This window comes from Strix aluco, chromosome 18, assembly GCF_031877795.1.
Source record: "Strix aluco isolate bStrAlu1 chromosome 18, bStrAlu1.hap1, whole genome shotgun sequence".
Lineage (NCBI taxonomy): Eukaryota > Metazoa > Chordata > Aves > Strigiformes > Strigidae > Strix > Strix aluco.
In genome coordinates this window covers 5,584,553-5,600,796 of record NC_133948.1, presented here as the reverse complement: position 1 = coordinate 5,600,796, position 16,244 = coordinate 5,584,553, and the positions used below count along the sequence as shown (strand labels likewise).

Here is a 16,244-nt window from a genome sequence, read left to right as displayed (position 1 = left end):
TTCCTTTAGTCAAGACTTAAGCACTTCTATAAACCTCTGCTGACTTCCACCTGAAGGATCGGGGCCCTACTCCTCAGACAAAACTGATTGATTTAGCTGGCTGTTATGCTAATCAGATATAACAGATACAAAGGGTTTTCCACCACTTAGTGATGACCTGGATCACCATGATACTTTTTTGTTGGGAGTTTATTCCTTAGCATGTTGCAGATGTTCACTGTGGTTGACATGAAACCAGCATCATCACTGACACGGGTGGAGCCTGTAGAGACATGAAGTACAGCAGTAGCACAAAGTCATGCTGGGCAGCAATGCTGGAAATCTTCCTGTGGTTTCTGAATGATAGGAGTCAAGAACAGAGAGAGCCTGATGTTTACAAATACTTATGTACACTTTTCATTTGCTTCAGTTTGTAGTGCTGTATTGCTCAGCAGTAGCAGGAAAAGCTGTCAAGGAAGTATAGTTTGATAAATTAAACTATACACTGAAGATATCCACATAGTCACAGACAAAAAAAAAGATGGCATTTTTGGGGATGTTCATCACAACAGATCCAATTCACAATTTGCAGCTCTGGGACAAGACTGAAGCGCCTAAAAACAGAGTGCCATTTACATGCTCTTAGGTATCATGCCTGGCCTCCAGATGCTCTTCCATAAGGGCACAGGTCTCCTGTAGGTCCTGTGTCATGTTTGGTAGTCCTGGATGGATGGCTCAGACTCTACAGCATCTTTAATGGCATTACACACCTATCTGTAGGCACCTGGATCACCACCTCCTTTCTTCTCCTTGAACTAACTTGTGCAAGTTAAGTTTTACAATCTGCCTTTTTTGTGCTTCAGCTCCCCATTTAGAGGGGCCACTGTCCTTACTCCATTTGTTTACAGTGGAAGTAGAATCTCTTTTACAGCCAATGAAAATATGGTGCCGACCATAACCCGCTCCTGGAATTTCAGGTGGAGTCCCCAGATTCTACTGAATATGAACCAAGTTTTATGTAGTGCTACAAGCCACACTGATGATGAATACACTGTTCAGCTTGGAAAATTAAGGTAAAATCTTTATCTTGCCTGATTGTTCCAAGGGAACAGCACAGTACTGATCACAGTGTGGGGTGGCATACACTCTACAGCTGGGGTGAAGCAATTTTAAATGCTTTATGGACATTAAGGATTAAGTCCCAAGGACAATTTCTTGTTTTAAGTAACTGGGGTACTGCATGATACATGGATGATTTTTATGGCCACTGTGGAGGGTTGTGAACTTGTTTTATTTGTGTAGATTAATATGTCATGGATTATTAATGAGTTACTTTCTGCTTCTAATAGGCAGTATTCATCTTCAAGTTCCTTAAGGTCCTAAATTTCTGGCTGTGGACTGCACATGAACACTTGGCTCAAGTTTGTGAATGTCAGAACTCTATATAAACCACAGTGGAAGTGAAGCAGGCATTTTCTGCTTAATATTTCAATTTAATTTAGTCTATTTTGAAATCAGCAAGAGAAAACTTCTATTTGCTTCTTTCTTATTTTGGCTGTATAGTTTTAATTTTTGATAAGCAAAATCTGTAACAAAGACACAATAGAGATTCTTACAAAACTGCTATGAAAAAGTAGTAATAAAAATGCAGAAAATATTATTATTTCCTATCCTTGCCCCTAGATTATTTTTCCTTTTCAAATAGTTTATTGATTTCACTGACTTCATAGCAGGTCCACATAAGCAAAGCACATAGAGGGCAGGAACAAGATTATTGTGTCAATGAGAGCAGATACTGTACAGACATCACAAAGTTACTACAGTTAAAAAGATGAGAGAGTGACACAGGAAAATTAAATTATTGAACAGACACACATCTAAGACTGGTGGTCCTTATAATCAATAGGAACTAAACTCAGCATATATGTAGAAGGAAGCAAAGTAAATATATAAAGTACATATAATCACAGATGCAATTATTTCCTCCTTACTCAAGCAACATGTTTTACCTTCAGGGGTTGCTTTCCAAGATCATGCTGCCTAGAGGTTCATGGCTAGAGAAGCATCCATGTTATGATCATTGTATAAGTCAGTGATATGAAGGACAAGGGATCAAATCCATTTGTTTAAAGCACTATTTCATTTGTTAGTATAACCTGGAGCAACCACAGTGACCATTATCTTTATCTGAGCATCTCACAGCAACTTACAATACTGAAAGAGGCTTGAAAAAAGATTTGTGTGCTTGAAAGCCTGGCTGTTTTTTCTAACTCTACTGGATGGCCTAATAAAAGACATCACCTCCAGCCACAAACTTGCTTCACTTATATTTTTACTCTTCAGGACTAGAACAACATTGCCAGTGTTGGGTAGGGAAACTGGCATTCATGTTTAAGCAGGGAATTTTCCTTTAAAAAGAATCAGCAGTACAGAATGATCCTGTAAGCCAAATACTTACATTGTAACATAGGAAATATTAACTACTGTGTCTATTTTAAAGATGAGTAAAGTGCTGCGGACCTGAGTGTTGCCAAAGATCCAAAAGAGGCAGAAACTAACTCCAGACATGTGGCTCCCAGTCCATCAGACAATTCCTATTTTTGCGTATCAGAGTCTCCCAGCGCTTAATGAGTAGTCCATAATTTGAATGAGGTAAGAGCAGTGAGGAGGAATTACGGAGTCTCGAATGACTTATTACCACACGAAGCTCGCTCCTGAAGCTTCCAGGCATTCTTAAAACATATGCCGCAGGATACCTTGTGCCAGCTGGCAGCTCCACTGTTAGTCGCTGCTTTTCAATGCTTGCAATTGACATTTTGTCCCAGATCCAGACTCTGAAACATAGTCTTCTCTGCTGGCTCAATCAAAGCTTCAAGCCATATAAAAACTTCTTGGTATTGGCACACAGGCACATAGTACCCTATACAAAATGATTCCAATGTACATCCAGGTCTTAGACTGATCGCTTTGGTTTCTGCTGCTGACATAATATATGCAGCAGGAGGCCTTCTACCTTCTGTTAGCTCTCCAAAACGAGAACTCAAGAACACAAAGAGGTTATAGCAAGCCTTTTGGATTTCACTCAGTTGTACACTGTTTCAGAACACAAAAGGAAGAGAATTCACCTTTAAATCACACAAGGTCATTTTGTCCACATGCTCTTTCCCCACCTACATCCTGGTAAAATCTGGTTTATGCAAATGAAAATAAAAGTGTTATGCCAAGGTAAAAAATTTCCACATTAAAGAAAAAAAAAAGAAAGCAGAAGATAAAGTAGTTCTCCCTGGAATGGCATATTGAGAGTAAAACTCAATAATGAACCTGAAGGTTTGAACTGTCAGAAGCAGTTTGGGGGTAGAAGGTATAGATAAATGGGCTATGCTGCAGAACCATACTACACATAAGCACATTATGCGGTGCAGTAACACACTGGTGTGTTTTTCAGTACTGAATTTACAGGCTAATGTTTCCCTCTATCATTTTCTCAAACTCCCCAGTGAACTTGAATTATTTTTTTTACACTTATTTAGTCTAACCAAAATACTCATTTCACAACCTCCAAAACATGCACAGCCCTGGTCCTATAGGGCCTTGGAGAGCAGAGTACAACACAGTCACTAATCCTGATAGTGACAGTCAGCATTCAATATTCAACAACTATAATTAATAAAACTGCGCTGTTGCTATTTTTCACTATCAGAGGATTTCCAAAAGCAAAATGCAGCAATAAATTACATCATTACAGCCTATAATATTGTTCTGTGAGGTAACAAATCTTGCAGAAAGACAATCAGCTTTGCTAGAGAAAAAAATACAGAGGACAAATCAGATGACTACAACCTGATTAAAATTAATGTCAGTGTTACTTTTGTTTCCATTTGCTTGCTGAAATTCCCTCTCTCACCAGCGTGCTGGCTTGCTGATGCTCATGCTTTGGTGCTGGTGCTTTAAATATTAGGCATGATTTGTTTCTGAGGGGAAAAACAGTCTTGATAGGTACTCTGTGCTGATTTCCATTGCCAGGCCCTGCAGTTTAACTATGGTCTAAAGCACACACCACAGCAATGGGGCCACTGCCACAGTGTAGAACTTTTGGTCTGTTAATTCATTTGGCATATGTGCATCAATCTGGCGAGCTCTGGCATTGCAGAAAGACTTTTGCATACAGGCCCTCTACCTTAGCAAAGTAGGTTTTGTTAGTAGCCCAACTTTGGTGCAGTCTTGGTACCCTTTTGATACTGGGATTATGAATAGTCACTGCTGCTCCCCATGTCTTTACAGCAGCTACTGCACAGGCAAAGAGAAAGAGCCAGAAGCACGGTGCTAGCTTTCTCTCCAGGACTGTACTGAACCTTGTCCTAGGTTTTAGTGTTTTATCTCCCTCAAGCAGAACTACTGAGTTTGAAGTACAGATTCCTAATGAATTCCATGACAAATATCCTTAGTGATGAGAGTGTGGCTGGATAATGAACTGTAAACTGAAAGCAGGGTAAGGCAAACATGCATCTAATAGCAAACCGAAGGTGAAAAGTTGTTGGGTTTTTTAATGCTTGAGGTAGCTCATTATAACACTGACACTTATAAAAATCCTGGTGATTTTTTCTCCCCATGCTCACTCATTATCTTCCATTAGAGTAAAGCATCTCCTCGTTGTCTGGATAGTTCCACTGTCCAAGATGGAGCACCTCAGGACCTCATTAATTAGAGCCCAGCCTAAACAATTCATAATTCTGCTAGGTGAATATTTCACCTGATGTGAAGAATGAGGTATTCCCCAGAAACATTAAAACTCTCTTTACAGATCAAAATCATCATTAGAAGCTGCCAATTAAGAGAAATTGTTCCTGGTTTTTGGTATGGGTCACAGCTAACCCACTTAATGCTCAAGCTGGCTGAGAAACTGCAGTGTTTGGAAACACACCTGGTCTGCTCTGGCCTGCTCTGGCAGACACTGTTCAGCCTGTCATCTCTTTTAAGTCACAGCACGAGAAGGTGGAGACCATTTACTCTCTAAGTTAAACCACAAATGTTTGTTGCCTGGGATAAGTTTGGGCAGTGCCTGAACTTGTATTTATCAGTTAAGTCCACGGACTGTTAACTAAAGCTAATGAGAAATCATGAGTTTAAATGAAAACTAGTATATTAACTTCCATAGGAGAGGGCATAATCCAGCAATTGAGACCGCTGAGTTCAGTTTCCTTTCCAGATCTGCCAGCACCTCATGAACAAAGCCATGTGATGTTCTTCCATCTCCCTTTACACTTTCTTCAAATCTTTTGCAGCAGAAGTGCAGTGCTGCAGGACATTCAGAATCAGGCATAGCATTTGCCTCCCATCGTTGGCCAGGGGTGAACTCTGGTCAAAGTCTGAACTGCTTAATACACGCTTAATACACGTTTTACAAATTAGTAACTTCTCTGCCTTTCCAGTTCTGTTCTAGCTGAAAACTTCTGCAGAAAATCAGCCTCTGAAACTGGTCTCCTGCTCCTGCTGAGAAGTGCTTCTCTGCCGTCCTCCATCCGATCAGGCAGTGAAGGCAGCAGGGGAGGGCACACAAGGTGAATACAGTCCTTAGCAGCTACAGCATCAAAATACACAGCCCTGGAATGTTCTTCTCAAGCACTATCATCTGGGTCCAGAGCTCACTCTGCTGACTCATTATTATGGCTCTGCATGATCTCTGCTCACATGTGTGTGGCAGCTGTGAAACTGCCTTTGTGGTTATGTTAAACAATCAGAATTTTAATCAGCTGTCACTTCAAATATAAACTGTTATTTAAGATGTCTTCTTCTGATGGAGCTGTATCACACACCTGAACCAATACTTAAAGCAGTCCCAAAATCCTGCCCAATAAATCACAAGAACAAAAGAATCTCCAGACTTCACATGTTACACAATGCAGTGCCATGAACCAAATCCAAAATTATCTCCAGCAGAATGTGGACTTGACTCAAACTAACTTGCAATGCTGAGAAGCAGCATAGAAGCCCCTGGCTACCTCCATGTAGCCCTGCACTGTGCCATGCTGTCAGAAGAAAGAGCCCACGACAGTACTCTTCCAACACACACAAGTGATCAGCATCAAGCATGGACTGGCTGGGGGATCTCAAATCCCTGCACCCACGACGTTAGGACAAAGTGTGATCCTATGTCCCAGTGTCAGCTGTGCTGTCCCTCCTTTCCCATTCATGGAGCTCAGCTTCATCCAACTTGAATAACACCTTGACTTTTATCAGCTTGGCTTGCAGGTTGAGAATTTCCCAGGGGTTTCTGACGTGTCTGTCATTTGTCTGTGCAGCATTTAGTGCTGTGAGACACCCCTTTTCGAGGGGAGCATTTAGATATTACCACATCACCAAGTGTCCAATAATTGAGTCGCTGGCTGTCTCACTGCACATTCTAATTGTTCTGCCATTTTTCATTTGGTTTACAGGATTTCATTCTTGTCGAGGCTGAGAAGCATATATATTAAGCTTCGTATTAATATCTCTCTACTATAGGCAGGAAAACTAGCAAAGAAATCCCAAAGTTCTCTATATGGCAGAGATCTTTAAAAATCTGGAAGCTAGCTGAGCCCATCTCTCCTCAGCATTTTAGAAACCTCAAAGTAATCCACTCAACAGCATTGTCAGGTATAAGGGATGCTGGAAGAGGAAATTATACATACTGTTGTGCTGCATAGAAAATGACATACAACTCGATCCAATGGAAAAATTAATTCCAGCCAGCTGAGATAGCCTTATTGATCCATTCTCATTTCCTACAAAAGGTAGGACTGAATGCGATTGTAATAAAGAAAAGGAAAACAGAAGCTAGAGGCAAAAGTGCAGGGGTTGTAGAAATGATGACTGGGACTTAAAAAGACATTGTTAAATTGAGTCATTTTTAATTCTTTATGTTGTCTGCATCTTCTGACCAACTTAAGATCGATGAACAACAGTTCATCCTTTTTTTGCCTTTGTTTCCTGATGGGCAGACAACAAAAAAGCCAATTCTTAACAGATAAGATTAATCAATATGCATTGCTAGTCACAGCTCAATGTACTATGTGACACAGCCATTTTATAAGCAGGTATGCAGGCTCCTGAGTTTGTCTGCTATATAGAGCAATGACACAAACTTTAGTGAAATTATATCCACCATAAAACTAAAGGAAGGAATGCTATCCTCGTTTAAACAACTGTAACCTGCCATGATGGAAACTGTAGGCATTAAGTGATCTCGGTTACTGCTTCTTCCTTAACATCAGAAGATTGTAACTCTGGTCTTTCATGCAGAGCCCTCAGTCTTGTAACTGAACTCTAAAGATTCTTGACTTCATGGTATTATTTAGGGCTTCACAGTTGATTTAAGTTGTCCCAGTTAGTATTACTAATGCTAATTGGATAGTTTTACATCAAATAAATTTCCTTCAATTCACAGTGCTTATTTGATGTGATTCATAATTATCTGAGACAATACCTGTCAGTTGAAGAGTTCAATATGTAGATTACCTGTTTGATTGTGATAAGCAAATCAGGAAATGGATGTGTTTATATAGCCTCAAATTTTATCTTCTGGAAAGCTCCTCAGTGCCTGTTGCCCCCCATTTCATTCAAGACTTAAAGATTAACAGGACTAAGAATTCTGCACTTCCATGACCTTGAAACAGATAGAGCTTTATGGTGTGAAGTCACAGACTGTGCAGGGATAAAAACTCTATTTATTTAGGTCCATGTTTTAAAATTAAATTACAGGGACTTCATTACAATGAAATACCTTAAAAAATCTTTACCTTAGGGAATGGCATACATAAATGTGTATATAAAACAAACATTGCTTTGGGAGCTAAATTTTCAATCATCTGTGCTTTAATGGAAAGTAAGTTAACAAGCATACACAAAAATGTCAAAAAGTGGTTTTCGCTGAGTCACAGCTCTGCATCTTAAGATGTCCATTCACTTACTTCTGCAGTAGAACTGTCAATACACTGAGTTCTGAATGTAAAGAAAGGTACATGCAAGCCAAGCACTTCCTAATGAAACAACTTACCACTGAGCGAAAAGTATGTGTGGAATTGTACTGCCTAATGAGAGGAGAATCTCAGCTACACATTATTGCTGGGTTTGCCAGGGTACTCTACATAAAAACTCTGAACTTGGATTAACCAGCAGTTCACTGGAGGCTGTTACGCAAGGAAAAGATGCAGTTTACATCAGCAGAAAGGCAGGACATGTAGAGATAGATTATATCTTTTATTAGACCCCACTGTTACAGATGGGGAGAAAAGACAAACTTCTGAGCATGTGAGGTGTGAAACAGCAGCAACAACCTTTATGAAATGCCTGAGAACCGTTGCAACTTCAATTTGCTTGTAAGCAGTTATCAATGGATTATAGAGTTTGATGAATGAAGCCTGAAAGACCCACTGAAAATTTAGTATTAGTGTTATTTTAAAGAGGAAATAGGTATGGATGAGCAAGTTGCATGGCTTCCTGTGGTGACAAATGTCTTTTGGAGTAAATTCAGACTAGAACTCTCAGAATAGACTCCTGACATTGGGTTTATGCTTCATCACTTTAAATATCTGGATTTCATGCGAGTCAGAGATAAACTAATTCAGAGGGAGTTTATCCTGCTGTTGAAGGACTACTACTTCAGTGCCATATACAAGGACCCAGATGGTCTTGCATAAATATTAAACCATGGATTCCCCATCTTCCTCCCATGCAGGAATTCTCCTTTAATAATAATGTGCCTTACTGGCATCAAACAATGAACAGGTCTTCTACCATGTTCTAGCCCAAAGCAAAATTTAATAGTATAAAAAATATGCATATGAAAAGAAATCTCTTGCTAAATTTCCTAAAACATTGTGTTGAACACAAGCATAGACTTCTTCAGTGGGATTTGTGTGTGTATGCATGCTACAAATATGAACAATTTCGGTTTTGTTTTTTAATCGAATCAAGTGGCAAAATCAATATAGTTGGCCACATTTGCTCATGACAGGATAGAAATTTGAGGAGAATGTGGAAAGTAAGTTAAGCAACCTTGTACACCTTAATTGGCAAGTTCTGAGGTTACTTGTGATTAATTGAGGAGGTTTTCAAAAGCAGCTTAGCAGTTAATTAATTAAGCTCCTATGAAAGCACTTTCCTAATTGATTCTGCAACAAGTAACATGAAATAAAAAATGCCAGAATAGGGCCCAACTCAGTAGATTTTCTTTACTGGAAGATTAAATCTTTGGGGTAGATTTATCCTGTCAGCAGACAGTGGGATATTTTTTCTGTTCTACCTTAAAAAAAATAATTTTATTTTCTTATTTAACTCTCCTACTTGATGAATTTTACAATCCTTAGTTTCCGTAGCTGTAGTATTTTGCAGCTGTTGTGATTTGAGTCAAGAATTCTGAACGACGGATTGCGTGCCTGAAAGAGCATCTATCTTTCTCCATCTGCATCAGATGGTCTAATAATGACATTGCCTCTTTACAAATCTTGCCTCATTTAATTATTGCTATTCAGTGATGGAAATATAACATATAAATTTAATCTCATACTCTGAATGAGACATATAGAATCTCATACAGTCTGCATGAAAGATACATTGAGTGGATGGTTGCACCAAGTGACACACTCAAGAGTTTGGTAGTGAGAGTACTATGTATGTCTGACCAGGATCTACTTTTGATGCATCACTCCCCACAGTATTTACTTAACTAAAATTCTGGTATGTGAGAGTTAGAAAGCAATAGAACCAGTTAGAATTACATTTTTCTAACTTTTCTGTCTCATTTTTCTCTCTAAATACCTTGAAGGGTGAAATGTCCTCCAAAATTAGTCAGATTGATTAACTTCCGAGCTCAGGAAAAAAATATACTTACCTCAAATTTACATCTCATTTTTTCCTGGGAAAAAGTTATTATCTCAGCCCAGCAGTTTTGATATCTCTTGCTCTTTTTATTTCACTGTAGTGTTCACTGTAGCAGCATCACTGTGTTGTTGTTTCTTACTTGTACACGCTATTTAGTGCAGTAGTTAGGCACACAAAATAGGGCTTCTACTAAAACCCTCTATTTTGACTGTATGATGAATTTCCATTGATTTTTCAGTAGCTGTATCCTACCACTTGCTCCACTGATCCAAGTCCTATAAGGCTCTTTTAAAATTCCAGGTTCAATTCTTACTGACACTGTCAATTCTTTAATCTCTTTCATTCCAAAATACTGTAGCAACAATTGCACTAACCTTTTGAAGACCCACTTGTTTTTCATCTTACTACTTTTTTGTAACGTAATCAGGCATAAGGCAGTAAAAGATACATGATCATTCTTGCTTCATAAGTCTGGAATGGCTCACATGAGACATGCTTTATTCTGTGAGTCAGAGGCATCTTTTATGTTATACTCAAACCAAGTAAAAGTTTGCTGCTTTCATTCTCAAAAGACTGACTAGGGTGCCCAACAGACCATTGGCAGAGACTCAATCAGATCCTACATCCTAATCCAGTACAGTATCTTTGGGCAGCTCCTTTCTTTTTTTTTTTTTTGGCCACCTTTAAAAATTCTGAATGACCAGTTTTACTTTTGATGTTTGCAGATTTGCTGTAGGAACACTCCATGCTTGAATCAACAAAATCTGCTTTACCCTCTAGAGGATTATGAAACACACTTGCTGATAAACACTGAGATCTAATTTCTGTGCACAATAATGCACTGTTGCTTTACAGTGTGTAGCAGAGATAAAGAGCACGGTCCGACTTCTCAGCAGATAGAGTATCACCCTCTCTCTTTTCAGTGTGACTCTTGTTTCTGACCAGGAGAACTGCCAGGTAATCAGCTCAGCTAGAGATTAATGCCTAAATGAAGAAAGCACCCTGGCTGGATATGCAGCGTTAGCCAACAGAAAACTCTGAAAATTCCCTTTATCTATTAATATCCTGCTAGCAAAGCCAATTTTGCACTGGTATCCCATCTGACTGGATTCTGTTAACACAGTCTATTTTGGCTCCAGCCAACTGTTATCACAAAGTACAGAAATGAGATAAACAAACACAGGAAAGCTTTGCAAAGAGAAAGGTTTAATGATTTCATTGTTTGAACCTTTTGGACAACCCCGAGTACCAAATGGTACATCTGTTGGGAATAAAGGATCTCACCTTATATGATTTATACAATGCTAAATTCATTCATTTAGACCCCTAGTTCTTAAATGAACCCTTGTAGGTAGATGAATTTTAATCTAGAATAGATACAAGTCTGCAAGTAAATCTTCAACTTTCTATGCAAGTGCAAAGGCATTAGACCCTGATACAAGATATTAATAAAAAAATCTTGATTCCCTCAGATATGGAATACAGAGAAGAAGCTGATGAATTCTTTCAAGAAATGAACAAGCAGATGTTAAGTCTGCCAGTAGACAGATGCCTATCATTTGGTACTGGAAGGCATCTATCTCCAAATAAAATCTGACCACAAAAGTCTTCCTTATGCATGTTCTCAAGTCTTAGAGGACAGATGCTCAAATATGTATTCCCTGTTCAACTCCACAGGTAATGAGGACAATTATCTCCCTCTCAGATCTGGAATGTAGCACAGGCTTTCTGCTGACTTAACAGACTTTGGATCAGGAAATTGCTGGGCATCACCTCACTGGACATGAGCAGCAGTTTTACTCTTCAAAGGGGAAGAATATATTGAAGACTACGACTTCCCAGAAGTAATATTCATCTAATTATCTGCTGCAAACCACTGAACACTGTTCAAAGAAAAGACTGCCAGAATTTCACCACCAAGATTATGCATGAGAGGCAAAATTCACAAGTGGGATGGGTATGTCTAACTCTTCTTCCAAATCCTGAGCTCTGACATTGACTAATGGTAGCACGTGCAGTTCCTCCATTAATTGCCATGTGGTCCTGTTCTAGGTAGCTGTCAGCTTTGTGCTCCTCCCCTTTCTGAGGTTTGGCAGGACTTCCAAAATAAATGCTCAGTCCCTACCTCACCTGTGAGCATGGAGAAAGTTCTCAGCATGTACCTAAACCTCACAGAACATAAAATGCCTACCTAAAAACAGTATACCTGAGATGGTGGAGACTCCACTGAAATGTCTCATTTGCTTGACTCAGAGCAGGAATTTAATCCTAGCTTGTTTACTCGGGGGAGAGGCCTAACTCCTCAGTCTCAGTGCTCCCACTGTCCCAGTCTCACTTTGCAGAAGTAATTGCACCTTCTCTGGGCCAGAGGAAAAAAAGGAGGCCCTGCTTCCACAAATCACCTTTGTGAGCCTTGTAAAGACAGACAATGGGTATGATTTCACAGTGAGGTAGGTAGCCCACAACTGGTGCTACAATACTGAGCAGAGCAAGTAGATTTTAACATAAGGTATTTTTCCATATGAAAGTCTATACTTCATTTTTCTTAAATATATTATTGAGGTTATTATTATTTTCTGTTTCTTCCTTGAAACCACAGGTTCTTACACTACTAGGGAAACAGACAGCAAAATTAGTATCAGCCTCAGCCTACCAAGGACTGAACAACTTAGGCTTTAGCAGAAGGTGCTCGAGGCCCTCTAAAGCTGCTCTACAGCTTGCAAGTTCAAGCCATGTAATGGCAATTAGAAATGGGAAGGTAAATCTCCTTGGCTTTGTGCTACCAGCTGGTAGCCTGGAGGGAACCATGCATGACAGAAATTCAGGATTTAAAGTCTGAGAGAGATTTTTAAAGTGGCTGCATCCCTTTCTAAGAACTGAAATTGTGTGATGTGCACAGACCATTAAATGAGGGCATGATTTTAGCAAGTAGTCCTATACAGCTACAAAATGGGGATGCAGGGCAGAGAGCACTCCTTTGCAAGTCTATCTGAGGCCTGCTATACGTTTTCTCAGACCACATACAGATCAGATGGAGCAACATGCTGAAACAGTTTCTTACCATTGCCAATGGAACAATTCCAACAAGATCCTTCTGGCAGATGAAGATTTCAGACAAGGTTATGTCTGTTGTCCCCTTCCGAGGGTATTCCACCTGCCAGGTGATGGGCTGCGTTCCAGAAAGGCTGCTGAAACTGGCTATTTCAAAGTTCATCTGCACGACCTCATTGAATAAACTGTTACTTCTGAAAAGAGGAAAACAGGGAAAGGGAAGAGCTATTACTTTTGCTGAAGAAGACAAATGAAGTGAATCATATTAGCAACTGGAAAATGCAGCTATTTATATGCAGATATAACACAAGGCCTTTTCCAATCTACAACTTCTTCAGAGCACACAAACTGGAATTATTCAAAATGGGTCAGCTGCTCTTACTATGAACACTATGTGGAGGGATAAAATCCAGGATATTGTATCTGATGAAGGCAAAATATACTTATTCCATTACATGTTTTTTATGATTTTGCAAGTAAGATTCAAGCCTACTGCCAGGTGGATTTGACCCCGATCAACCAAAGTTAAGTCCAGTGCAACTCATGTAGACTGAAGAGCCCAGAATTAGTGCAGCCAAAAAGAAAAACAAGATTCATTGTATATGTCCACCATCAAAATCACATAAATCCTTAGCAATGAAACTCAGTGTAACCGAAGTTCATATATGGAAGTCGTTAAAAAAAATTAACATGATTAAATCACAAAATGACAGGATTAGTCTATACTTAGAGGTATGGTCTAGAAATTAAAAACCCATGGAGCCGAGACCAACTAGAAAGAACAAAGCTATGGCAGGTAAAATATACTACGAAGTCAGGAAGTATAAGATAATTTGACTAACAAATATGAAAAGACATGCTGAAATTCTTTCCCTTGCATTGTATTTCTTTAACTACATCAGAAATAAGAAGAATATGTGAAAGAAATTTGCTGGATTATCTTTAATTTTAATTAAAGTTTAATTAAAAGTACAAATTATTTGCATCAGAAATTATACATTAACTGTTCTGGAACTTTCCAAATGTCTTTCCCCAGTGTAGAAAGTCTTAGTATTTCATAGAATACTACTTCAACCTAACCCTATGCTGTAAAAATTTTAAAAAGAAGAGAAAGACAGGCATCTTCCTAGCTTCAGTAACCCAATCCCACCTTCATCACACTTTTGGATGCATTCATCGTATAACAGCTTCAATTTCTCTTTTTTTATGTACAATACACGAAGGCCCATCTCTGAAAAAATCCATCAAGAACTGATCATGTACAAAGCACTTATATTCTCAAGTGCTAGACTTTCTTTTTACATCTGAACAGAAATCACCATTTTTTATTACTTAAGACATATTCTGTGCTTTACTTTGCATGATTACTTTGAAAGCAAATGCGTTCCCCTGATAATTATTATTTTGATTATGGGTTTTCATTTGGATGGCTTACTCTGAAAAGTCTTAATACTGCCTAATGCTTTAAATTTATTTCCTTGCTGTTTTCTTGCTGTGTCAAAAGAGAGACACTGTAACACTTTTGCAACAGTGGTATACTTCCTCCATGCATTTAAAGAGTGATTTTGTATAGTAATGCGATAGATGGATGGGTTTAGCAATTCATAACTCAAGACCAGCCTATTCCCATTTGAAGAGTTCCTACTAAATAAATCTTACAGCTTGTAAATACAAGGCAACTGTGATAACTGTAGTTTACACACTTCTGGGACATCTCAAAATGAATACATACTGGATTGAACTTTGTAATTTACTTGAAAGCATGATTATATGCAAAGATACCTGAATCACCTGAGCTACAGCATTCATTTAGCTGTTAAAGGCACCATTATGCCTTAGATTAATGACACCTGAAATGCCATTATTTTCACCATTTCTAGATCTGATGCTTAGTAACTGACAGAGAAAAAGTTTTTACATGTGATTGACTATCTCAGTGCTTTCACTTACGCTAAATAGAGAATAAATTTTTGCACACATCAAAGCTCTTCTAAGAGATAATATATGTAAGGAAAGTTTTCCTGATCAAGAAGTCTACACTTCTCTAAATGGCCTCTGAGCAGGTGTGAAATGTGTAGCTTTACAACAAAAGCCCCACAACTCTACTGGTAGGATCAGAGCTCTAGGTGGGCAGCTGTAGGTGGTAAAGAGCTCATTTCCAGCCAGCCCACTGACTCCTGATACACTGACTTAGGTGAGGGCTGATCACCTCCTTCTGGCTCTCAGTCCCCGATTGACAACACCTAGTTTCCCCTGGTCCTTCAGGCAACTTCTAAGAGTTGCCTGGTGTTCTGCTCATGAACTGTCCATACTCTTTTACCTGCAGAAAATGCTCGAGACTGGCTTTGAGCTAGCCAGGTGAAATACCCAGAACAAAATCACTGGACATCCTGTTTCTATGTAGCATTTCATGGCACTCTTGACTGCAGTGTGGATGGGCCGTAGCCATATGTAGATGGTACCCACACACCCTTGTAATGATGTCCTATGACTGAAAACAGGCAGTATGAGGTGAGTGCATCTTTTCTACATGATTCCTGAGATCACCTGCAGCATGAACCTTAGTTCAGGCTGCTACAGTTAGCATGCACACATGCAGATGCATTTGGGAAGTTCTCCAGGAATCATGTTGCAGGCAGGGACTAGTCAGCTCTCAGTGTAGACATATTTTTTTAAGTTACTGTCTCAGTATTTCTATTCCATATTTCATACATGTATGTATATCCTGTAGTTCACATGTGAAGGGATTCTTCTTCTATTCCAACTTAATAATACACAGAGGATTCTAGTACATCTTTTGGATTATATATTTTAAATCCATGATGCTCAGTGACTTTCATTATCGCAATCAAAGAAAATGTCAACATTTTTTCATATATTATGCACATACATACACATTTGGAGAACTACATGTCAAACTGCACAACCGTAATGTAAATGGCACTTGACTGCCATTGCCTCAGTTGCATTCCCAAGAATATTGTCTTCACTGGAGCCACAAACAACAGCCTGTACCTCTAAGAAACACTAAACTCCACCATAAACAAGCCTGACATAAACTGACTTCCTTCCTCCCAAATGCAGAATTATCAGAACCACTCTTCCATCACTGACAGTTACATATGACACTGCGATCTTCTAGGACTAAAATGAGGGACTTACTGTCCATGCTCTATTTATAAACCATCTGTTGCAGTGGGGCTTGAGGGTCAGACACTCCTATATTTCTTCTCCATTCCGCTGCAGACATAGCTATCTCAACTTTGCACATGAGGACTGAAAGAGAGACTATGCGACACACAGGTCATATGGAAGACTGAGACAGGGTAAGGAACTGATCTGTGTTTTTCCAAATC

At 39.1% G+C, this 16,244-nt stretch overlaps 1 protein-coding gene across 1 annotated transcript in view; it reads right to left on the bottom strand.

The window, feature by feature from the left end:
- TMEM132C (transmembrane protein 132C) overlaps positions 1-16,244 on the bottom strand; it is a 222,058-nt gene that overhangs the window by 44,734 nt on the left and 161,080 nt on the right. Inside the window, exon 4 of the mRNA XM_074844448.1 lies at positions 12,899-13,082. Within this exon, the coding sequence (XP_074700549.1) occupies positions 12,899-13,082 (184 nt within the window). The remainder of the gene's footprint in view (positions 1-12,898; positions 13,083-16,244) is intronic.